The following is a 25732-nucleotide window of genomic DNA, read 5'->3' on the forward strand; positions in this document are numbered from 1 at the left end:
TATTGTTCGTGTTTCTATTTTTGGATAGTATGTAAAGATCATTATATCTCCACTTTTTTAACTTTATTCATTGTACTTTCTAGTTTACCCTTGAATTTTGCACATGTCTTGTATATTTTTCAACTTTCTCTCTCTAACTTTTGTCTATGATTTTACTTTTCAATTTTATTAATGTAATTCGTCGGTTTTCTCCTCTTATTTCTTAAATAACGTGAAAAAACACAAAGAAGAACTATATTATGAGACGGAGAGAGTATAAGTGTAATAAGCGCAAGCAAGTGTAACCCCCATAATCAAATACTTAGTATAGCATAAGGGACAATCTCTTAGGGATACATAATTTTGGTACATGGGGAAAATATTTAGAGACGAAAGGGTAGTACATAATCTGTAGGAAAAATCAATTTCTGCTCCCATTTTCCTTTGTTTGATTTATATATATGGATGAAACCGACTAGGATAAGTTTTATTTAAAAATCATTTTCTAATCCCATAATCTTTATTAGTATAACAGATTAGAATAAGGGTCTATTTACATTTACTTAATTTCAGTTCAATTCAATTCAGTTCGGCTCCAATCAGTTCAGTTCAGTTCAGCTTCTAATTTCCCTCTCTCATAAAATATTCATTTCAACTAAGTTCAGTTCAGCTCCAATCAGTTCAACTCATTTTATTTCAATCCAACTCCAATCAGTTCAGTAAGTGTGAACAAGCCTAAGTTTTCTTTGAAATGTAAAAGTGAATTAGAGAGCAACCCCACATTTTGCCAACATCACTTATTCATTCTCTCCACCATGGGCCTCCACCATCTCTCCTCATTTCAATACTCCCTTCGTTTTTAAGTATATGCTTCGTTTCTTCTGGACACGTATACCAATGCTAATATTTAATCAATAATATCTTTAATTATCAATAAGTATAAATTTTAACAATTGAAAATTAATCATCTATGCATTGAGACGATTCCAACAAGTACCTACATAACTATGTACTACGTATTTTATTATGTATAAATCACAAACATTAGTCAAAGTAGGTTAAATGAATGGTGCAAAAAGTAGAATTAGAATAAGTATTTAAAAACGGATGGAGTATCTCTGTAATTATATATACCATATTTTGGAATCAATGGAAAATGTAGTTTGAAAGCTATTCCATTAGATATACTTTCCTCATTTCTTTGTTTGAAACCATAGGGTATTACAGCTTGAGCAAAAGAAATCACCAAAAGGCTAGTTTGAAACACTCCCTCATCAAATCCCCCCATCCTCATTTTTTCATCAACTTTCTAAATCTTTAATGAGTTCACAAAAAAATCATATTTCACTTCCTTGAACCACACTGTGTAGGACATACCATATGCAAAGGCTATATATAACACATTTCTAAACTAATTGTATCCCAAAATGTGGAGCTCCTAAAAACTCACAGGTCATAGACACCATTCGGAGGTAGGCGGGGACCTTTGATCTTGAATTTATGTGGATTGTGCTGCAATGGAATGCTGCTATGTGTGTGATTTGCTGATGGCCGAGCCTTCTTTCTTGCTGGCGGAGTACCAGTGTTGGCCGAAAAGCCATATGGCCCAGGTCGACTAATCTGTAAGGCTGAAGCATCATCTGGGGCAGCCCATGATAAAGGACTCGCTGCAAAGACAGCACAGAATACATTATTTGTGTGGGGTAAAGGACAGATCAATTAAACAATCAGAACATTGGGATAAGTCATAAGTGTTGCTTACAAAGCAAGAATAATACACTAGAGCAGCTCATAATGCCGATTATAACCATATCAAGCAAATCATGAAACACAGGGAACGCCAAACTATGCAAGACCAAAACAGTATATAAACATAGCCATTCAGCAATACTAATAGATTTTGTTATAATTTAAAAGAGATTAATTCAAGCAACAAAAGTACGCAAAACCTACCAAAATCAGTTTGACTACGACACTATTTACAACAAAATATGATTGTGATTTTGTGAATGAAGGATAATTAAGAACCTAGCACAAGAATTTCATATTCAACGGTGACTTAATGAGCGAAAGCCACCTTATGATTTTACTATTCCTTTAGAAAGGTACCAAGGAGTACTTTTCATCATTTTAGTTTAAATTACCCTGTCCAGACCCATATCTGCAGCAAACAATACCGGAACAAGAGAAATAAGCACATCTAGTAGAATAAACCCTTGTGTGCATGCCCTTAATAGACCCAGACCCATCTGCAGCAAGCAATAAATCAAAAATACCATAGTATCACATCCTCCCACAGCTGAACAGACTGTTGCAGACACTATAGTGCGCCATTCTTTGAGTTCTCTCCTTGTCAGTAAGTACGCCTTATTGCGCCCTCCAATCACAATTCAAGATCACTCGCATTTCAAGTTATATGGACTCAGCTTGTCTGAGTTGTTTGAATTGTGGCCGTGGATACTTCAAGTTCAGCTAATAAGTTGGAATGGCAGATTTTGCAGATCATATCCAACTATGGATAGGATGTCAAAGGCAAACTAAAGAAGAGTGTAAATATCATGCAACTAGATTATGGCCCTGTTTGGGAAAAAGCTGAAAGCTGAAAGCTGAAGCTGATTGAGTTAGCTGATTTTGACTAGCTGATTTTATTAACTGATTTGACTAACTTATTGTATTAACTGATTATATAAAAGTGTTTGGTAAATAGCTGATAGCTTAAAGGTGATTGAGTATGTGAAATGACCAATAAGCTAATTGTGGGGTAGGTAGTTTAGATAGGATTTTAAATTAAATGAGGTTATAAGTGTAATTTCACAATAATTAATGAATAAGCTAATTGAAAAAGCTCCTAAAATGAGCTTTTTCAAAAAGAGCTTATTTAGTGGAATAAGCTCTTTCAATAAGCTTAGTACCAAACACTTGTATTAGCTTGTTTGACTAGTCAATCAGTTAAAATTAATCAAATAAGCTAATATACCCCCAATAAGCTAACTACCAAACAGGGCCTATATCTTCCTTTTTTTTTTTTTTTTTTAGTATCCACAAGACATACTAGGCTTCCTTTTCAATTTAGCCTTTTCAACCCATTAAGAGCAAGCTAACATGATCCTAATGTTGAGTTCTTCCATTAAATAGCTATTCAACATTGCAAATTGCTCATTTAGTATTCCAAAGTACACAAAGGCAGAAAATACAAGGTTGTTTATCGAAACACTGTACCTTATTTACAAGGAAGTATTTTAAACATAGTCAACTAGAAATGCAACAATATCAACAGGCAGACACAATAGCTTTTCATGTTTGTATCAGATAGGGATAGTTTCATCAAACCTAGTGTTCGCTAATTTGCTTGTTACTAATCATCAAAGCTTTCCAACAAAGCTCTCGAAGGCATCCATGAAGCAATTAAGACAAACAAAAAATCAAGCCTCCACAAACTAAAGCCAGTTAGAACATGGATATCCTGCCATCAACTGGCAGATAAATTCAGGATTATATTTATCTACTGCACTGTTAAAACACCACCACCACCCCCCCCCCCCTCCCCCCACCACAAATATAATTCAACAGGTAGCAACGCAAGAAATTAGACCTCACCAAACAAACAAAGAGAGCTCATAAGTAAACAGTCAAATTTTTAAGGAAGACAATATACATGCATCCATGCTTCAATGTGAGGTTATAGTTATGCCACCTTTCACCACCTAACTATTTGTCTTCAGCTAGAATACTACTTTCTTAGTTTTGCATAGACTCAGATCATGCAGCGCATAAAGCTGTTAGCCCGTTACACAGCTGTGACACTGCTAATTCCTTGACTATTAGTTATGACTTACAGTCATATATAAAAAGGGACAAAGAAAGATTACAGCTTCCAGTTTACAGTGCAGATCAGTAATTAATACAGCAGGGTACATAAAAAGTAATATATTCCAGCCTGCCCCCATTCCTATCATTTAGAGAACGTAATCTTATTTGTATTTCCCTAGCATACCGAAATTACCTTTAATGGCCATAGATAGTAATGAATCTATAGCATGTATCATCACAGACACCATATATAGAGTATGATGTTATCTTATTCACATTTCCCTAGCATACTGACATTATCTTTGACGGTCATAGATAGACATTTACTATGGAAACACCATATTCAATTTGATATTCAGATAAATATAATCAATGAAAAAAATAAGTATATAGTGAGTGTTTTTAGGAATGTTACAGGCATCAGTCATCACTATTCGCTGTCAGATTAGTTTCCCTTATGTATCGTTTGCTTTTTCTTAATTTTCCTTTCAAAACATAGAACAAATACTTGGTACATTCGATTAGAAGAAACAATACTCTGATGAAACTGTAAATTGTCATTAACTTGCTATTAACACCCAAAATTATCAAACCGTGTATACCTGCAATGGTCTGGAGAGGTCTTGCCATCCCAAAATTGGAGCCATCAGGCATAGGTGAACGAGCAGCGCGCTTTCTGACATAATTCTCTTGCAGAGGCTTAGGAATTTGAAATGAAAACTGGGATAGTGTCACTCCTTGCATAATGTATTCTGGATGCTCCAACAAGTATCTGCACAAAATTAAAACATAGGAGTTAAGGATATAGCTTTAGAACGAACATTTGCACACAAGTAATAAGTACAGGACAGACACTACAAATAAATTTATAAATACCTAGTAAAGAAGATAATCTCAAAAATGAAGAGGATAGCAGAAAGCCAGAAACATACCTCTGAACCTCAACCATTGACCGAAGTCTCTTACCAGTTGGTGCGATATAGTACCTGAAATTGTTATTCAGATTTATTAGCCATGATAATAAAAATTAAAAAATTTAAAAAATTAAAAAAAAAACAAATTAATAAATAAATAAAGTCGATTAAAACAACATAACTCGATTGGCCTCAAGCAGATAAGGCAACAAGAAGTTACAGCATAAGCTAGTCAATGATATGAAAAAATGCCATCGTATGGTGTAGCATATACAACATTCACATCCGTATAAATCAGCCTCCCCTTTCAATAATAATCCTGACTTGAATTACCTTATCAGCATATGTATAATGTATATATGAACTGTGATAGAATCTAGATAGGCTAACCTAATCTAATATGGGAAGAATTGTGCAGGTCAGGCCCAAACGGCCATACACATACAAATTCTAATTCAACATGAAAAATGCTAAGCGGTATCAAGTTTAGGGAAGATGGCCAAGCTAAACCCACCTTTTATAGACGAGCAAGCTGAGGAAAAGAGAAAGATAATAATCAATCAGACATAAACAGGGCAAGGAAAGTAACCTTTTTACATGCCAGTACCAAGCAGAATATAACTTCACTTTTCCTAACCTCTACCCCGCAGATCAAACAGAAACTCTCTTCCCAAAACCATTCCCACTGGTCATCTATTTTGGTCTCTTAATATTGATGTTTTAAATTGTTAATTGACAAGGGCTCGAGTTTCATGTAGAAATCCAAGTTACCTTATGGGAATCTGGTGTATGACATGATAATTATCATTAAGTGCTCCTAAAGAATCTGGTGTATATAGAAGGAACACCAAGATATCTTATGGGAGGATTACGGTCATTATGATTCCCTTCTGAGTCACCCACTTGATAAGGTTGCAATAAGCAAGCATGCAGCTCTCAGCAACTAGAATATGACTTACTTCACAAGAAGATACCAACTTGCTATTCAGTGCCTCAGTGGTCCTTGGTGCTTAATGTGATCCCCATGACATACCAAAGGCAAATAATAACATTTGATAGCAGCCCAACACTTCTACATGATCAATTATCGGTAAATGAAGCATGCTAGATAGATTTGAGTATAGAAGTCATTGCTCTAAGGCACGAGACACCTAGATTTACTTTCCAACTTGCATTCAAGATCATGATCAGTGAGATATTCCAAAATCTACACTCGGATACTCCAGATATTTATTACAGATGACGGCTACAAAGTGCATCCTCTACCCATGACGGCAAATCCAGATAAAAAGCATAGAATAAAATAATCTTGTAGATGAATAAACAGACCACCAACAACCAAGAGAATGATCAAAGCACAAGTACAAGCAACGTCTAACAACACATGAAAGCAACCAGCCAAAGATTCCTTAGAGATTTGGTAACCAGCCACCAGTATAGCCAAAAGGTCCACCATAAACACAACTCACATGCAATCAGATCATAGAAAAGTAGAAGTAAAAAACAACAAATGAACATGAGAAATTGATCATTTAGCAACAACTAACTACTACAAAGTTGAAATGTGCACACCAAATTCACACCAAACCAAACACAAAGAAATAATAAACTAGCTTAGTTATCAAAATCTCCAAAGGTAGTGTCTAAGTCTGAAACCAAATTCTGTCTACATCACTATCCTAAAAATTCAAAATACTGAACAATACCCAAAAGGCCAAAACCCTTAATCAAACAGCATATTCATTATGGATACAACTAGCTTAGTAGTAAAGTCTCAAAAAGTCGTACCCAATTACGAAAATCCCGTCTACATCACTGCCCCTTACTAACACTAATGAATCAAATAACATACATATTCCATCACAAACCCCCCAAAACAAAAACAAGTTCAAAATCCCCAGTAATCACATTTCAACCAATTTCATAACAAAATACAAATCAAATAAGAACACCCAAAAAAAATTAAAACAAAAAATTTAAAAAATAAAGTAAAATAAGAGAGAAAAAACATACACATCAGCAAATTTAGAGCAGCCTTCACCGCGAATCCTAAGCTCCCTTTCCCAACCAGGAGGAGGCTGAGAAATATTAGGTTTATCAATAGCCCACAATCTACTATTATCCTGCTCAATATCAGTAGGAGTATCACAACAAATATCACCCCTCCATTCCTTAGCTAAATCACATGTAAATGGTTGCTGTAAAATATGTTCTCTAATCTCCTCATATTTCTCCTTTGTTGGTATAAGCCTCCATTTGAAGCACATAGCACATTGAACTGTAAATGAACCAACTGCTGGTAACACTCTTTGAGCTCCTCCTCCCCCTCCTCCTGAATTTTGCATCAATGGCGGTTTCCAATGTATCGGATCGGGTTCGGGTTCGGCTACGGCCATGGCTAGGTTGTTGTTTGCATTTGCCTTTGTTGGATCATATAAGACTATTTGATAGTCGTTTTTAATGGGTTCTTCTTCATCATCTGAAGATAATATGACTGGATTTGAACTGGGGTTTTCTTCCTGCATTTTTATCTGGTTTTTGTTTTTTGAAATTTTAAAACCCAGAAGCTGAAATTTACCTGCAACAGCAAAAAAAAATAGAAAAATTGTTAGAAAATTGATTGAAATAAACCCAGAAATACCCAGAAAACAGAATTTTAAGATCTGGAGAAATTACTGATTATCAAAAAAAATTGATCCTTCTGCTGTGTTTGTTGCAGGAGTTCAAATGAATCAATTGAAACAATATATTGATGAATTTGAAAAGGGTTTTTTTTGTTTTGATTGATTTAGGGATTTGATGATGGGAGTAGCAGGAAATGGAGAAAAACTGCGGGAAACAGGGGGAGAGAGGGAAAGGGTATGGAGGGAGGTGGTGTGATAAAAGACAGAACAAAATAGGAGAGAGAAAATGAAAAGAGAGAAAGAAATGGGGCGAAATGAGAATGGGTGATGAAAGTTTGTTTATTTGAATGTTAGAGGATGACTAATGGTTCATTTTCGTGCTCCGTAATCGAATGACTAATCACTACGGAGTACGGTGATGTAGATAAAATTTAATTATTTTACTCCATATTTTGTATTTAGCAAAAGCTAATAAACGGTCTGAATGCGTTTAATAAGCGAGCTAAAAGTATAAAAATTAAATTAAATGAACATTAATTATACCGATTGATGCGTGTTTTTGTCATACTTTTTCAAATTAATATTTCATTTTAGGCAATATTTTAAATGTGGGCGTCCATTAGCAAATCATTTGTATTATATGTTATTGATAATTGTTTGAGAGATTATCCAATTATAAAATACCACTAATAATGTAAATGAGATTTAATTATTATACGAGTACTTTATTACGCATTATTCTGTAATTTATAAGGATATAACGGAGTACTGATTTACTCATGCAATTAAGTATGTGATACCGAGTAACATTAATTAAGTGAGGATTTCTTCAGGTTATATTATTATAAGTAGGGATGTTTTATTTGACTTGATTTTGTTGTGGATTTATGTTAGCTTGTTTTGTGCAAATAAATGATAAAATATTACTCAATAATAGGGACTAATAGCACATCTTTTGAGGATTTTTTTTAAGTACTGTATTAAACACAAAGGCCTAATTTGACTGGGTGGGAGAAGATGTTCGTTATCCATATTTCAAAAAACAATTGACTCATCTCTTTTAAGGTACTTGTTTGTCATTTTAGAGTGACAAAATTATGGATTTATGCATTTAATAATCTTTTGTAGTACAGAGTGTCTGATTAATATATAACTTTCTTTAAACGGTAATGTTAGGACCTCTTTCGATTTACTGAAAACAAGTGAACTCAACAAAACTGATTGGGACTGAATTGAACCGAATAGAGCTCAAATAAATTGTTTATAAGAGAAGGAAATTAGGAATTGAACTGAACAAAACTAAAATTTAGCGGAAGAGAATACGCCCTAAATTTATTAATATCCGTAAAAATTGCTCAATTGGATCATTCTTTTAGAGACCGAGGAAGTAGTTAATATTTTCTTCTCTCTAAATTCCCTCCCCTCCTATGACCATGACGAATCCCTCCGTAATCTATCGGCCAGTCGAACAAAAGACATCATAGTAGCAAAACATATAAACTGGGACCAAACTAACCTCTTAAGGAAAGGCTTTTACAAATCGCCACAACGATTCTGGCTGGAAATCTTAAAAGTGGTGGTGAAGTACGTAGCTCCAGGAGAGGGAAAGAAAGTGACTAAGGGTCTGTTCTCATAGACTGAACTGAACTAAACTAAACTGAATTGAAATGAATATTTTATAAGATAAGGAAATTAGGAGCTGAACTGAACTGAACTGAAAATAAACGTATGAGAACATGCCTTAATATTATAACAAAATGTGGAAAAATCCAAATTATCCCTATTTATTCATAAATAAAAAGTCAAAATACCCTATATATTTATCTCTATTAGAGCAAACACAATGGTTGTGGGCAACCATTGTGGTTATTACTTATTTTAACAATTTCTCCATCTTCCACCTCACCTATAAGAGTAAACACAATGGTTGCCCACAACCATTGTGGTTATAGATTATTTTATTAATTTCTCTATCTTCCATCTCATCCATAACCACTCTTATACCTATTTAATAACCAATGTATTCCAATAGTTAACAACAACTTTTTGGTTATACATTTTCTCTCTCTTACTTTTACCCAACCCCACTACACAATCTATATCTTAAATTCTATCATAACTAATGCACTTGGTAATATTCAATCAACACTAATATTTATTTATTAACATACATTAATTAGATAAAATGACTCATAAAAATTCACTTTGATTAACAAAAGAGTATTATTCCCTTTCAATATTGACCTCATTTTATAGAGGAGAATAAAATAGAGCCGATAGTATTTTAATTTTATTTTTAGAATTGTATTTTAAAAATTATGGTCGTTACAAAAATTACAACAGTTATAAATTCAGAGTGAATCTCAATTGTTCATCAAATAAATGGATGTCTCAATCTCCTTGTGCCACATCACCAAGGACAAAACTTAAACTCAAAAAGTGGTGTTTTTTAATTCAATAATCACCCTTCATAACCGGTTACAACAATAACCCGATTACAAGAATTTTGCTCCAAAATTTTCTCTCTCCTCAATTTTTAATTATTTTCCTACTTTCTCTCTCTTAATAACCATGCATAATGGTTATCCGCTGTGCATGCTCTAACCACTCTTATACCAATTTAATAATAATAACCAATATACCCCAATAGTTAACCTCAATTTTTTTATTTTACATTTTCTCTCTCCTACTTTTACCCAACCCCACCACACAATCCCTTTCTTAAAACCTATCATATATAACTAATGTACTTGGTAATAATAAATTTAGCATACATTAATTGAATAAAATGACTTATGTTTGAAATTAATGCATTATATTATTTAATTAGTAAGTAATTAGTCGTTAATTAAGACATACACAATAATTCGAAATTTGAGAAATTGATATTTTGTGAACCATATTTCGAGAAATTGTTGAAAATTTGTATCTAAACCTGAGTTGAGATCAATTGAAAGGTTAGAATAGTAAGGGCCGGTTCTCATAGACTGAACTCAGCTGAATTGAATAGAACTGAACTGAGCTGAACTATAGTAAGGGTCTGTTCTCATAGACTGAACTCAGCTGAATTGAATAGAACTGAACTGAGCTGAGCTGAACTAAACTGAAAGGTTAGAATAGTAAGGGCCTGTTCTCATAGCCTGAACTCAACTGAATTGAATAGAACTGATTTGAGCTGAGCTGAACTAAACTGAAATGAATATTTTATAAGAGAATGAAATTAGGAGCTGAATTGAACTGAACTGAACTGAGCTGAGCTGGACTGAACTGAAAATAAACGTATGAGAACATGCCCTAAGGTTGAAGATTTGGATTATTTTGGGTTGTGATGAGTTCTGAGATTTTGTAGTTTTTTTTTCCTATTGGATTTTGTAATATTCATCTTTACACACTTTGATTTAGAAGAGAGTAAAATATTCACTTTCATAAAAATTGTTTCAAAATACCTTAATACTAGTATAGCACCCGTGCGTTGCACGATGGTGATAAATAATTTTTCCATATTTCTTTTATATATTTTGTTGTTGATATCATTTTAAAGTAACTTGGCTTGCTTTAAAAAAAATAAAATAAAAAAATTGGTATACAAATATTTAAAAAAAAAACATGTATATAGTCCTTTTTTAAAAATGTTTATTATTTATTGTTGCATTTTAATATTTAATACAATTTAATATAAAATGTTCTAAAATGATGGTTAGACAAAATACATTTAATGTTTCATTATCTATTGTGCTTATATGTTTAAATTAGAGTGGAAGCTTAAAAAATGTATATTATTAGCTATCAACATCTAATGTTGTTGTATATTGAAAGATTCACAAGCTAAGTAGTAATGAGTATACAACAATATTGATGCCAAAGTCAACTTTCGTATTTTTTTGTTTTAAACCTACTTAATCTTAAAAGCTAGCAAGTAAAAAGAAAGGGAAATTTTTTTTTTTTTAAAAAATACCACCTCTGGTCCAAATTACTCGCAATTTTGGAATATTTTATATCTCACAAATAATACCCCAATATTGCGAGTAATTTGGACCGGAGGTAGTAAATAAATTGATGACATCATAAGTGAATTTGGAGGGAAATTTTTTAATGAGAGCTTGACACGTAGGACACTTTAAGGAATTAATAACACCCCTTGTTTTAGTAATAGTTAATAGATTGGGCTCATTTTATAGAGCAAAAAAAAAAAAAGAGCTGTTGGTGGGTGTGTGTATATATATATATGATTATGTAATAATTTATATTTCCTTTTATATATTATGTGTAATTTAAAATATTCTTTTTTCTTACAAATAATGTCATGATTCTAATGGAGAATTTTTTTTTGAAACAGACGGAATAATAAACAAATAGTTACCAAGAAACTAAACATGTTGATAATAGATCAAATCAAGCAAAATATGATCAGCTTAAGTTCTAAAAAATACCCTTATAAGATCATTTCAAATATGCTCTTTGAACCAACAAATTATGTTCAATCAATAATCATGAAACCAACCTATCCCAAACCTCATAGGAAGTATAAGTTAAGTCAAGACCTTCACAGTCAAACTAAGGCCCTGTTTAGTTTACCTGATTTTTACTTATCTGATATGGTCTACTCTGATCTGATTTGGTCTGGTCTAATCTGATTTTATTATCTGAGTTGACCAATCTTTGACATTAATTGTACAATAATCTGTAAGGTAAAAATATATCAAGTGGGATCTTATTAGATTCGTAATAATGTGTATTTTATTAATATGTAATTTTCATAATTTTTTTTCATTAAGAAATTAGAGATATTTAGCGATAAAAATTGTACATAAAACGATGATCTGATCTGAACTTATTTTTTATGGTCTGATCTGATCTGAACTTATTTTTTTTTTTGAAATAAGTAAAAATAAGGTGAACTAGACAAGACCCAAGAGTCATTACTCCCTCCGCTCTTTTCTAATCACAATGTTTGAGATTTTATGCTATTAACGCACAATCCTTAACGTTGCAGTTAAGAAGTACGAATGAAGTTATTATTTTTAACCATGTCAAACTCGAAACCAATCCGATCCAATCCAAATCGAACCATTCCAAAAAAGTAAAAGTTCGATCACGAATACACGACTCATTCGGACGGGTTAACCCATGGTGAGCTTTAAGCACAACAACAACTGGGCCTATTGCACTATGTCATTTAAACCAAATAACAAATCCATCATCAAATCTCAGCAATAGTGAACTCAGAAATAGCAGGTCTTCTTCAACTCTAGAAGTGGTGAAAGGTTTGAGGAGAGAGAAAGAAAGAAAAGGAGAAGAAAAATGGGGGGAGGTATGGAAGCATCGAAGAACAAATTCATTGAAGAATGGGGTTCTGCTAGAGAAAATCTTGAGCACAATTTCAGATGGACTCGTCGTAATTTTGCTCTCATTGGTATCTTCGGGATTGCTCTTCCTGTTTTGGTTTACAAGGGAATCGTCCGTGAATTTGTAACTCTTCTTTCTCTCACTTATTTAATGGATTTTGATTTGTTGATATTGTTCTGAATTTGTCATTTGATTTGTTGCAATTTGATTTTGTTTTCTGATTTATGGGATTAGGGTTTTGGGATCTTACCAAATGTGGGTCAAATTCGAATCTAGGGATTGAAATGAATTGGGTTTGATTTGATCAGTTTTTAAATTTAAATGTTGTAATTTGCTGTTTGTTTGTTTCGTTGAGCTTGTGTTGTTCTATGTAATTTGGGAAGGGAATCGTGGGATTTGCAAGAAATAACTGCAGCATTCATGGATTATAGAGAAAAAGTTTCGTAATTTGAAGAGAAATTGTACATGCTGCTGGAGTTTGGTTTGGATTAGTGTTTGTTTGGCAGGCTGAATTGGGAATCAATTGAATTCTGATGTCTGTACCAATGGTAGTTGTTAGTCGGGGTTGTTCGTTGGGCTAATAATCAGCAAGAGTAGGTTAGCCGACTATGGTTCCGTATTTTTCCATAGGGTGTTTGTGTCATGTTGTTGGAGTTTTGTTTCCAATGGTATGTGCTTGGGAGGTGAAAAGGGGAATCAAATGGCATCTTATGTCTGTTTCGATTCAGGTTGTTAATCGAGGTTGGTTCATCTTGATTAAATTGCCAGAATATATTGAATCGAAGGCGTCATACTTGGTGATTCAAGTTTTTGGGTTTAAGTAGTCGCTAGATTTGCAGAAATTCTTAAAAGAGCATGACTAGGTTTGGTTTGGTTGGCTAGAATCAAATTTCTAGGGAAATTGGTTTCCAAAATTCTTCTATCTGATTCTGGTTGGAGTAGAAAATGTGATACTGGGCAAGAACTATTTTTCAAGGGAGTAAAATCGCCCTGCTCTTAAAGCTAACAAGGGCACTATATGCAGCCTTCTTCTGTTAACCTTTTGATCCAAACGACTTCGCTTATTTTCGGTATGAGCTTCTGATAAAAACTTCCTTCTACCTCTATATGGGTTTATAAAAAACTCGATTTTGCCTTTAATGCTCTTGTTCATCTAACTTCAAAAGCAATGGCCGTATATTGCTGATCTGTATCATTGAACTTTGGTTCATTCACCTGTGGAGCTTCACTAGTGAATAAGGTTTAAAATGTAATATTTGTACTGAATAGTTTTGATTTGTTGAGTTACGTGGTTGTGTTAAAGGAAGCTAACTGTGGTTGTGGGCTTCCAGGGATTGTGTCTGTTTAAGATGGAAGTGGAGATGAGACATGAGAGAGGGGTTTGATACAATTGGTTATCTCTACAACAAATAGTGAACTTGAAAAGTTAAATCACAATATCTAAGAGAACTACCAAACAACCACCAAATTCTCTAGTGCTTTATACCATATAGTTTCTATTCAACATTCTCTATTTGTTGAGTTACGTGGTTGTTTTAAAGGAAGCTTACAGTGGTTGTGGGCTTCCGGGGATTGTGTCTGTTTAAGATGGAAGTGGAGATGAGACATGAGAGAGGGGTTTGATACAATTGGTTATCTCTACAACAAATAGTGAACTTGAAAAGTTACATCACAATATCTAAGAGAACTACCAAACGAACACCAAATTTTCTAGTGCTTTATAGTTTTATACTATATAGTTTCTATTCAGCATTTCCTTGGTTAGGTGCAACATTCATCAATCCCAAGATACAAACTTTTGCGTAGTACACATGTCTCATATAGCTAGGGACTGGGAAAGGGGTATTGAAATTCGTTCTGACCCTAGGCTGCTTATAAATTTACAGGTTTAATCCTTTTATCTATGACACTGTAAATATATAATCTTAAATTGTCTAGTTTTGTTTGTGACACACTCATTCTGTTCCTTTTACTTGGTAAAAAGTTATCAAAGAGACTTTCTCCTTCCACTTTATCCTAAGAAGGCATTAAATAAATCCAATTGGCAATATGGGTCAGCTCAAAATATTTGATTTGTAAGGTTCTCATTATGTTTTAATTTTGGATATTGGAAATTTTGGAATGTCTTAACACTCAAACTCTTGAATTTACCTTGCTGTATGTGGTTTATAATTTGCCTCAAACTTATATGGATACGTGGGTATGTTCCTCGAAGCGTAACAAGGAAATGTAAAGCCTTTAAATGTCAGTGTCACTAGTCTGACATTGTTGAGTATGGGTACAGGTCCAAGTATTAGACTTATTGGAGTTTAATTCTATTGTTTATTTGTTATATATCCCTGTTCATAAATGGCTTTTGCACTCAAAGGGCTTGAACAGTTATGAATTATCATGGCCTTATTAAGCTTCCTCTATATGACTGGAAATAAGTTAAACTGGTGGTTCTTTAATGGCAGGACCTGGTAGCTTTTAAGGTTTTAGACTTTTAGTAGACATCATGTTGGACATATGAAAGGGGTATTCTATAGTCTGTAACTTAAATGCTTCTGAGGTAAGTGCTTTGAGGCTTGGGGTTGGAGTTATACTGGTAATAGGATGGGTGTAAGTCATCTAGGCGTATTATTGGATCTGATTCGTTAAGTGGTCGAGATTCAAGGGCTTGTTTAAGGGAATGTCTTTAACCTCATTGATATTACATTAAGTTAAATGATTGGTTTTAAAGTGCAGCACACTATCAGGACACAAATCTGAAACTAATACTTTGTATATTGGCTAGGAAAAGGTAATGGGAAAGTTTTGTTTTGTGTGCCTGCTTTACTTGTAATTTTTTTTCAAAGTTGGTAATTATTCTTGCTTTTTTCTACCATGGGGGCTCTCTGTGTCACAGGAATGTATAGCTTTTGCCTTTGACCTATGTTAAATAAGATGTCTTTTTTTTTCCCCCTTCCAAAAATTAAAGAAATGGTAATAGCATGTAAAATATACAGTAGTAATTAAAAGTACTTTGAGCCGGTTCACGAATTTTTCAAGTTGAGCAAAGTTTTCGAGCTGAGCTCCAATAGTTCACTAGCCAGCTAGGCTCATGAACACCCCTAACCTTACCGCAGATAGTGTTGGATATCAACAAAGAAAGCGATGTTTTGTTGTAGTTTAGTTGCTGTTCTATGTGCACTTCTTGAGTAATCATAAGTTGGGATTCTTGGGAACTCCATGTAGTGTTATCTAATTTAAGTTAGCATTTGGTAAATCACCAGTTGCTACCATAGTACACCATGTCTGAGCAGAATCGTAGTTATCTGAGTGTTTCCAAAAGAAATTGTTTGTATTTATTTGATGCCTTTTATTACGTGGATGAACGGAGTAGCATTGTTTGATTACCATTTCTTGACTATGTTAATTATGATTGTGCAGCACATGCAAGACGAGGATGCTGGGAGACCATACAGGAAATTCATATGAGTATTGCTGGTATCTTGTGTAATAATGGTGTTTAAACACACAAAACAAGACTTTGTTAGGCACCAGGACAATTGCTTTTCAACAATGGCTATTTCTGTCTCTTGATTTCCCTTGTAGATTTTATATTCATCTGCTTTGAACTGAACTCTGATCATCGTTGGAGATCTTAAAGGTTTTGTTGCTATTCTTCTTACTCCTGTAATGAAGCATGTAATTTTGCTCCCTATTTGCAAATACGCATCCTTTCCCTTTTTGCTTAATTTTTGCTCACGATTTTAGAAAGTGAAAAGGTATTTTGATAAATTGGAAGGATTAGTGTGAGACTTAACTCAAAAAAAGAAGAGAAGATTTACCAAATTATAAATGGTGCAAGCTGTGACACCCCAAAAGGTGAGGGCAAGTAAATTGGGACAAAGGTCCCAAAGTTATTATTCACAAAATGCATGAGATTCAGTTTGTAGTTTTTCATCTTGGATTATCCGAAAAGATTTTATGTTTACCACTGCAAATGTGTTGTAAGATGTACATGAATTTCACTTCATGTTCTTCGTAGGATCCTCATGATATCGGGATTTTAGCTGTTAAAGACTTCCAAATGTCTTCGGCAAATGTCTCTTTAGTCATTTGAAAAAGAAGTGATCAATCCAACCCCTTTTTTTTTTCTTTCACAAACTAATCAATAATCCTACCTTTCCGTAGTATGCAAAACTAAGCACTCCTACTTTGCCTCTAAAAATAAGCAATCTCTGTGGCTCGTTGATGCAAAACACCCCCAATCTTAATTTTATGAGCGATTGAGCTCGACTTTCAATCAACTCTAGAGAATATAAGATTAGCCTTACCCCTTAACAAGCTTTTTTTTTTTTTTTATTATTATTTTTTTTTTTTTAGAAAAAAGTCCTAAAAGGACACTAAATTTCATTAATGTAAGCCATACGGCATCTACAATTGACAATGAACGATAATGAAAACGAATTTAACAAAATCAAACAAGAATTAATCGGGGAAGGGCTAAGAATCCAAATACATAAATATAACAATTCGGCATATTCTCGATTCGTTGTTTCATACAACTTTTTGAGTGGATCCCTCGTCGCTTCGCTTTGTGAGAAAGTAAATTCTTGTGTTGATTCCGTAACCCGAATTCGAGCCACAATCAATAGTAGCCCCGCACAACCGGAGACCAAATTAAGCACAAATAAAACCTTGTCTTTCGAAGGAGTACGAAAAACCTTGTCTTTCGAAGGAGATCGAAAAAATCTTGTCTTTCGAAGGAGATAAACCCTTTCTTTCGAGCGAGACATTATTGTAACCTAAAACAAATTAAAAAGCTTCAAAGAAAATAAAGATTGGGGCTTTCCACCGGTGAAATCCGATGGAAGCCCCTTAAAATTAACAAAGGAGACTAGGTTTAGGAGAGAGAAGAGAGAAAAGGAGGCTAGGGTTTTTTTACTGGTTATCAGTGCTTTTACCCCTTAACAAGCTTTGTTCAGAGGGTTCTTAGAAATGCACAATTAATCCATCTTTAAAAAGTTTTCTAGAGATTTTATCTTGGAAATATGAAGTCGTTGGGCATTACCTCTGCCATTTTTTGTATGAGATGATGTGAAATTTGAAAATTGGGGATAGCGTTGCTGCATTGGGATTATTAAGGTGTTGAGATTGTTGACTTGTTGTATGCTGCTGCTGCTAGGTATACGAAAGCAGAACAAATTCAATCCAAAACTGAACCGAACTCGGGTTACTCTGTATTAGGAATTACTAACCCCATATCATAGTGTTAAACTTGTCTATGTGGTCAGTGAATTCATCTTTAGGTCTTTATGCCAGAGCTTTGCTATCTAAATAGCGTAAAGTACTGTGTGGTCCGTGTCACACTATGATCTAGCAGTTAACTTGCCTGAGCTCAACAACCCTTTTTCCTTAGATTTGGATCCATTGTACTTTAAACCTGATGCTCATTGTAAATACTAGTACTTTCCTGCAACAACACTGTAACTTTAAGATTCTATACATTACCTTGTCTTCTCCTATCTTGAAGAGAAGCAAGGCTCAACTGTATCAACTAAGAGGCGAAAAATAATACTATCTATAAACACTAAAGGACATGATGGATCAAATGTTCTACGATACCTCAACTTCTCAAGGCCTATATTGCATCATTCATATATGACTGTGATGATATAAAGGCCGAGCTCTCAAACAAGCTTTCAAAGAACAGTTGAAAGTGATGAAAAGAAATGGTTCATACAGTATACTCTCTGGCTTGAAAAAGGAAACACGTCCGACACTCTTAACAGTGTGATGAAAGGTTCAGTTTAAATTGAAAGCTTCAGTAAGACAGTAAGTTTTGAGTTTTTTCCACTGGTTCATTAATAGGCATCAGCCTCCAATGAGGAGAATAGTTTGCTGTGCAAAAAATGTACATCTTAAAATCTCATGTGAAAAGTTCACTACAAAAAAATATAACACAATATTCAATTCCTCATCATTTGGCAAAAGACACTTATCACATGAATGTCAGAAAATGATATTTTGCTAAGCAGATCTTTAGATCACCTCTTTTAGCTTCCTTCCAAGTGCAAATGCCAAAGGTGGTGGAACTGCATTACCAATTTGCCTGTACCTATGTTGAATGTTGCCAGCGAGTTTATAACCGTCTGGGAAGCCCTGAAGGCACAAACAACAAAACTTCATTATTAAAGCCATAGCTTATTGTATAAAAGCCTAAATTCGGCATGGTAATCATTTCAGAACCTTTTGCAGGTCTTGGCCGAGTTTGAAAACTTAATTGAGGAACACATTCTGATCTTGTAACATCGAAAAGTTCCTAGAACTATGGTTTGTACTGGCCATGTAATGGATACTGAAGCCAGAAAACACACGTGTACTAAACTAATGAACTAACTTGTGTCAGTGGCTCTAGCAAATGAACATTCTATAGTTTGCTTGACTTGTAACAAGTACTACAGCTATACACTACAAGCAAGCAAAAGTTTTCAGTGTTGTACATGATGAATAGCACTAATTTTCATTAACTTTCAAGAACATGATTTGTGACTACTTTCTGTTCCAATCAATTTAGCTTTGTGAACCATTGAGCAAAAAGTTAAGCAATTGAGAATGAGGTTAGGAGGACAATGAGGTACCTGAGATCTAGCGCATTCACGGACAGTAACAATTCTATCCTGATCTGGATGAAAGCACATCCCAACCTTACCCATGGGTTGAGGGTCGGTTATAGACGTAGGAAAGTTTCCTTCCCAATCCAACCTCCCAAACAACCCCTTCCATTGATTATGCCTTTCAGCTGTGTTTGGCAGGCACCAAGGAACCAGATCAACCATCTGTCCTGTAGACAAGCGAACCTGCAACAGAGAAGGATACCGCCAGTGAACAAAATATTTTGTTACTCCCTCTGCCTTTTGAAAATGACAACATTCCTATTTCAAACTGTCATTAAATAAGGAGGTAAACTTACCTTCTCATCTGGTAAGTCGCGCCAATCAGCACCAGGGCATTTTGGGATTCTTTGACAGCGAATCAAATTTAGCTCATTCATTTCTTTTGTTATATGATCAGTTAAAGTCATAGTATCTCCTCGTATCATCTTTTGATACCAAGACATTGAATCATTTTTGTACTGCGAAACATAAGATCAGTATTAGTGAGCAGTGAGAAATAACCAAGAGCTGAAAAATTAGAAAGTTGTAAATGGTAAATTTTACCTCCATAGGTGTTATGGAAGCCCCATTTTTGACATCAGGGAGATCACCAATCGTATCTCTGACAGTTATAGAACGGAAAGGGGCACCAGATGCTGTGCTTCGCACAGCAGCATATTGACGATTGCTGTCCAATGAGACCTTCAGTTCAGAACCAGCAAAAACATGCATTGGCTCAGGCCATTCAGGTAAGGTCTCTTGAGGAGATGCAGCCAATATGAATGCTCGCTTACGAGATTGAGAAACTCCAAAAGCACCAGCCTCCAAAATGCCAAACCTCACCTACATAAAGACCATTTCAGAAGGTTCAGAGACATATCTACCTCGGTCCAAAATAAGTTTATACATTCTCCTAACCTCTCATAATTTAGGTATGAGTTGTATGACATAATTTTGAAGACAACTTTTTACTATGTATTATAGTTATACGTCTATTCTCTCTTTCTCTCTCAATCACTTGATTTGTAAGCATGTATTTGGAAATTCAATCATAATTTTTTGATTCATTACTATGGACTATGGGTATTTAGAAACGCGAATACCTTTTCCGTATATCCTAAGATTGTCTATTACATACAGACAAGGAGTGTTGTTTTATGCTTGACCAAATGATTCAAACAGAAATAGAAAAGCATACCTGATATCCCATCTCAAGAAGTGAAGCTATTGTCAATCGAAATGTTTGGCCTTTGTTGAATGAGATGAAGTTCCTTACATTCTCCAAAAGGAAATATTTAGGGCGAAAGTAGTCAACAAATGACAAGAAGGCCAAGATCATTTCACATTGAACCTTACTCCATGCACCTTTATTGAACCTGTTCATCCCTGAAAACCCCTGCAGAAGAAGAAAATAAAAGTATACAGAACTGAATTAATTATACATTTGTTATGAATGTCATTGGCAAATGAATCTTTACTGAGAGAAAAACAAGAGCACTTCACATCTACCTGACATGGTGGCCCTCCATTAATAAAATCCACTTGCCCTGGCCGAGGCAACTTTCTGATAATGTCGTCATCAAGCTTTTCAGCCAACTCTGAAGTTTCAGAATCAGTAATGCAGTCATCTTCATCTCCACAAGTAGACATGATTGCCCTGCACAAGTCTCATTAAACAAGATGTCAAAACTGTCACTACCTCATTCTGGTATAAACCTCTAAAAAATAAGATAAGACATGATTTTTAAATTATATGAAGATCATAAGTTCATACTATCCTTTCCCATATTTGGTTTAAGTAAATCATAAAGCAATACTGATTTTGGACAGCATACTATGAATTCCGGACAGAGGAGTGCATCATATAAGACGAAATGAAAAATAAAGGAGCCTCAAAACAACATAATAGTGGGCTGCAGAACAAGAAAAGAGTTCTCTGACCTGAGGATCACATTGCAGTTATTAATGAATACAACACTTTCAGGATGATTAAGGTTAAAAGCTTGTCCTGCAGGCTCTTCGTACTCGATTGCCCATTTGGTCAGTGACACACCTACAGTTACCGGAAAACAGGTCATCTATGGTGATCTTTTACATGTATAAAAAGAAACAGATGACCACCAAAATGACTATACAAGACATCCCTTACTATATGATCAGAATTACCTGATTGCTGCAGTCCTTCTGACAAACCTCCACAACCAGCAAAAATGTCTAGAGTGGCAAGCTTATTCTTCAGCAATTCATCTTGGACAGTACCTTCAGTTTCTCCCTCCTTAACCTTACCTTTGTTCTTTCTAGATGCAGAATCATCGAAAAGCTTTTCATTCGACGAACTCAGCTTGAGAGAGGTGGGTAGCTGTATCAGAAGTCCGACACAAGCAATTAAAATGATACAGTAACTGTGCTAGCTCAAATGACATTGCAGGACACAGAAAGGAAACTACCTGTTTTAATGCCCCACTATCCGGATCATAAAGAAGCTCACAAAAGAAGATGTGCTCGTGGATAAAGGAATAACCTGAAGATAGGAAGTCACTCTTCTTCTTTACGTCACACTTACCTTGAATAGTAGTTAAGGTCAAGACATGCACTTTCTCACTGTAATATACCTGAAAGTATCATAGGAGCATGTCACTGTGATCAACAATAACCTCAAAACTGTGCATAGAAACTTAAAAGCCTTGAATTTATGTACATAGTCATAGTTGATAGAACGATATTCACACAATTCTCATACAAATATTAGCTAAGGAAACTTAAAACCATGTTGACAGTATTCTAAATTAGTCCCTTCTGCTATCTAGTTATCTCATTACATCTTTTTGATAGAAGTATTTTTTATGATTAGAAAAAAGAAATAATCGAATAATCACCAAACATAAACCTGCAAATGGATGCCATGTAGAAATATAAGACACTGAAAGCATAGAAATTCTCATTTTTTACCTCACATATATGAGAACGATATGCTTTTTCCTCAGAGATGTCATCTGGCCTGAAGAATCTCCGAGCTTTAATTTTCACAGATTGAGGAGTAACTTGCCGTGAACCCTTAGGTGTATCAATCCCCAAGAGCTGAAAAATGATGTATGGCTTCAAGCCAACATTTCTTCCGCCTTTAAATTTTTCGCTTTCCTTCTCATCTTCAAATTGACGCGGAGCAACATAAACAAAGTCCAGAAGATTGTACTCAGTTCCCAAATACATAAATCCAGTGTTAGAAGAATTAACTTTGAGTGTGTTACCCTCATTCTCCGTTTTCTTAGTTTTGCAAGCATGACATATTCCGTTACCAATACCCATAGCATCACTTGGAAGTGCAAGGAATGCACCATTTTCAGGGCAGTAAAAACTTCTTACATAGTATTCCATTGGTAATCCTTTGCTTTTCCTCTCATCTGCTCTTGCACGGTCCATCTTTTCGCTGTCAGCATTATTTTTACGATGCTGATAACCCCATGGCAATGACCGAATCTCAACCACAACACTCTCTTTAACTTCCTTAAGATCAAAGTCCAAGCAGTCATTTGTTAAGAACACTTCTCTTTCATTAGCAACATTGCCTAGGACCGTCTGAAATCCTCTTAGCATAAGTCGGCCATGAGCCATCTTTCTCCCATCTGACTTTTCATACATGTATTCCACAAAATAAATAGGAAGAAGATCTTCAGAATCAGTTGTTTCAACAATGACTTAGCCCCCTACAACCACGAAATCTCCAAGAACATCAGCTTTTTCGTACAGTGCCTCATTAGCAGACATGTTTTGTGTTGACTCATCAACCCACTTAATATCCTGTACCGAACATTGCAGCTTGACTGTTCTCACATTTTGATGAGATTTAACAGTCTCCAACACTGGAATATCATCGTCTTGCTCTTCAAGATCTTCTTCAGCGTCTTCATCTTGCTCCTCCAAAGGCTCTTCTTTAGATTCAGACACAACTGTATTCTTCGAGTCCTCAGGAGAGTAATTTGAGTAAAATTCACCCCAAATTCTATTGATCAGCCTAGTTGTCGTAGCTGGAAGCAGCTGCTTTTTCTTAATAGGAACCATAGCTGCTCTCGGATTCAAATTGATTCCTTTCTTTGTCACCGCCTTTTTCTTCACTAAACATTTCGTATGATGCCTTTCTTCCATTTTAGTTTGTAGTTCAGAAACAAAAGGACACCTTCTGATATTATTGTCAGGATATTCTGCAAACTGCTGTAGTATTATCTGCCCATGAACTACCACATATCTCTCGACAGCAACTGGATTGGAAGATATAAAAGCGGGGTGACACTTCTCAAATTCTGAGAGTCTCTTTATCATCTCCTTAACAGAAAATCGTGCCACACGACTCTGCTCCTTCAACAAAGTAATGATGCTGATAGAAAGCCTTGCTGTTCTCAAAACCATCTCATACCACGGGGCGTACTGCTTTGAGGGCTTCCCAAGCCTGTACCTGCATTGAAGAATCAAACACACTTTTGTTCAAATACTAAGAGACTTACGCCCTGTTCAACTATAAATCAGTAAAAATAATTTCAGTTCAGTAAAATTAATTTTAGTTTAGCAAAAATAATTTCAATTCAGTAAAAGTAAGGTGAACTAAACGAGGCCTTAAAACATACTTGATCATTTAAAAAAGTGATTACCAAAAGTAACGAACGCATAATCGGATAGTAAAAGAGACACATTACCAGGCCAAATCAGTTCTGATTGATATGAAAACCATAGAAGCTCCAAATTCAATCATCCACTCCTTTATTTCACTCAAATAAACAGGAATTCCGTCTACATTCTCGAGTTCAGTAGAAGTGGAAGATTGGATAGAATCATCTTCATAACAAAATCCACTCCCTATGTCTTCTGTCATAATCCCAGACCCGAAAATTGCAAAATCAATCTCACCACAAGGTTTCATGGGCAGAAGTTCTAAAGAAACCAATCTGGAATCAGAGTTATAAAGTGACCAATTATGAAGCATGTTTATTGGAAGCTGATCAGCATCATACATACACATATCGTCGAAGATAGTGTACTCATCAGTTTCATCACTTGTTGGTTTGTAGTATGCTGGAAGTGGATAGTCAGCCGCAATCTCATCTTCATTCATCATAATATAGTACTTACTTGAGCTACGTTCACGCCTTCCCTTTCTCTGATTCATGGACCGCCAATCCTCTTCATCTTGCAAAAATCTAGCCAGTTTTGCATCCTCATCTTCCTCAGGAACAACTTTGAGCAAGTTCGAACTATCTGCCTGCCCTGCATCTCCAATTTTTATAGACAAAGCTCGATTTTCTGGTAAACACGACGTATTCTTTTTGCACTCTTCCTGAAGGGCAATAAGTACAGGCAAACCACTGAATTTCTGATCACTGTCCTTGCTCATTGTATCCAACCCGATAAGCTGGTTATATATGAAATCACCCTGTGAGATGAGAAATTCCTTTATGGATACCCCTGTGGAGAAATTTTTACTGCCTTTCATGGACCGAACAACTGCTGCTAGCAACTCGTGAAGACCTATATCGACATTACCTCCAGAATACTTTGACAGTGTCCTGTAAACCTGAACACAAGCATGCACCTTCTCAAAGAAATGACCGAATATTTTCCTGTAGGAAGTTGCTGGCTTGATACATTCATAATCAGCAATTTGTGTAGAAACCCATATCACAGGTAAACCATCTTCAAAGCCAGATATTCTCCATGATTCAATCCGACCAAAACATCTACATCTCACACCATTTTCTTTACGTTTATCAGCATTAGGCTTGGATGGATGAATTACGCCAGTTATAAACAAGTCGGTGACTTGCAGCATATCGACTGACTGCAGTTTTCCACCCACATCATGAAAAGTGAAGTTTGAGAGATGTCGAGTGGATGCATTGCGCTCAGGATGGGACATATCTTGGCATACTGTCAAATTAATTGCAGCTATTTCTTCATCAACAACGGGTTCTCTTTTCACATTTACCACAGAATCATCCTCATCAGGCATACAAACTGCCTTCTCCTTGAAGTCTAAACATGCTGCAGCGCGCCTTGGCATCCTCCGGCATGGCAAAGCATCCACACCAGTTGTCTCATCTCTGCTTCTCTTTTTCTGTCTCCGTTTAGGAACAACTTGATCATTACTGGTTTCTGAGGAGGTGCTTCTGTTACTGGTGTCTGAAATGAGTAATTTTTTTTTATCATAACAGATGACATAAACCATTCTTCAGTCTTAATACACACATAATTACAAAATTTGTTCCAGTAGAGTAAACCTAAATACAGTATCCATTAAGAAATACGTAGTATAAATGACAGATTAACTAGATTTTCATTTCTTAAGCAAGTCTAATTTGAAGATTACCTCTCTGATTAGCTAAATCTTTCTAACCTACCTTGATTAACCATTTAAATAACTCTCCATATGTGCCTTTCCTAAAAATCA

The 25732-nt window shown here is 35.1% G+C and overlaps 2 protein-coding genes and 1 pseudogene across 2 annotated transcripts; 1 reads left to right on the plus strand and 2 right to left on the minus strand.

The window, feature by feature from the left end:
• Positions 1-1069: 1069 nt before the first annotated feature.
• On the minus strand, positions 1070-7769 carry LOC110683791 (methyl-CpG-binding domain-containing protein 2-like). Its single transcript, XM_021860205.1, has 5 exons — positions 7380-7769; positions 6717-7281; positions 4722-4775; positions 4392-4561; positions 1070-1646 (listed from the first exon to the last, which is right to left on the minus strand). The coding sequence occupies exons 2-5, from the start codon at positions 7226-7228 to the stop codon at positions 1426-1428; spliced, it is 957 nt and encodes a 318-aa protein (XP_021715897.1). The 5' UTR covers positions 7229-7281; positions 7380-7769; the 3' UTR covers positions 1070-1425.
• A 4742-nt stretch (positions 7770-12511) lies between these two features.
• LOC110683792 lies at positions 12512-16392 on the plus strand. Its single transcript, XM_021860206.1, has 2 exons — positions 12512-12796; positions 16085-16392. Exons 1-2 carry the CDS (start codon positions 12629-12631, stop codon positions 16130-16132), a joined length of 216 nt encoding a protein of 71 aa, XP_021715898.1. The 5' UTR covers positions 12512-12628; the 3' UTR covers positions 16133-16392.
• Positions 16393-18500: 2108 nt separating this feature from the next.
• LOC110683686 lies at positions 18501-25415 on the minus strand (annotated as a pseudogene).
• Positions 25416-25732: the final 317 nt, after the last annotated feature.

Source organism: Chenopodium quinoa, unplaced genomic scaffold (assembly GCF_001683475.1).
Source record: "Chenopodium quinoa cultivar QQ74 unplaced genomic scaffold, ASM168347v1, whole genome shotgun sequence".
Lineage (NCBI taxonomy): Eukaryota > Viridiplantae > Streptophyta > Magnoliopsida > Caryophyllales > Amaranthaceae > Chenopodium > Chenopodium quinoa.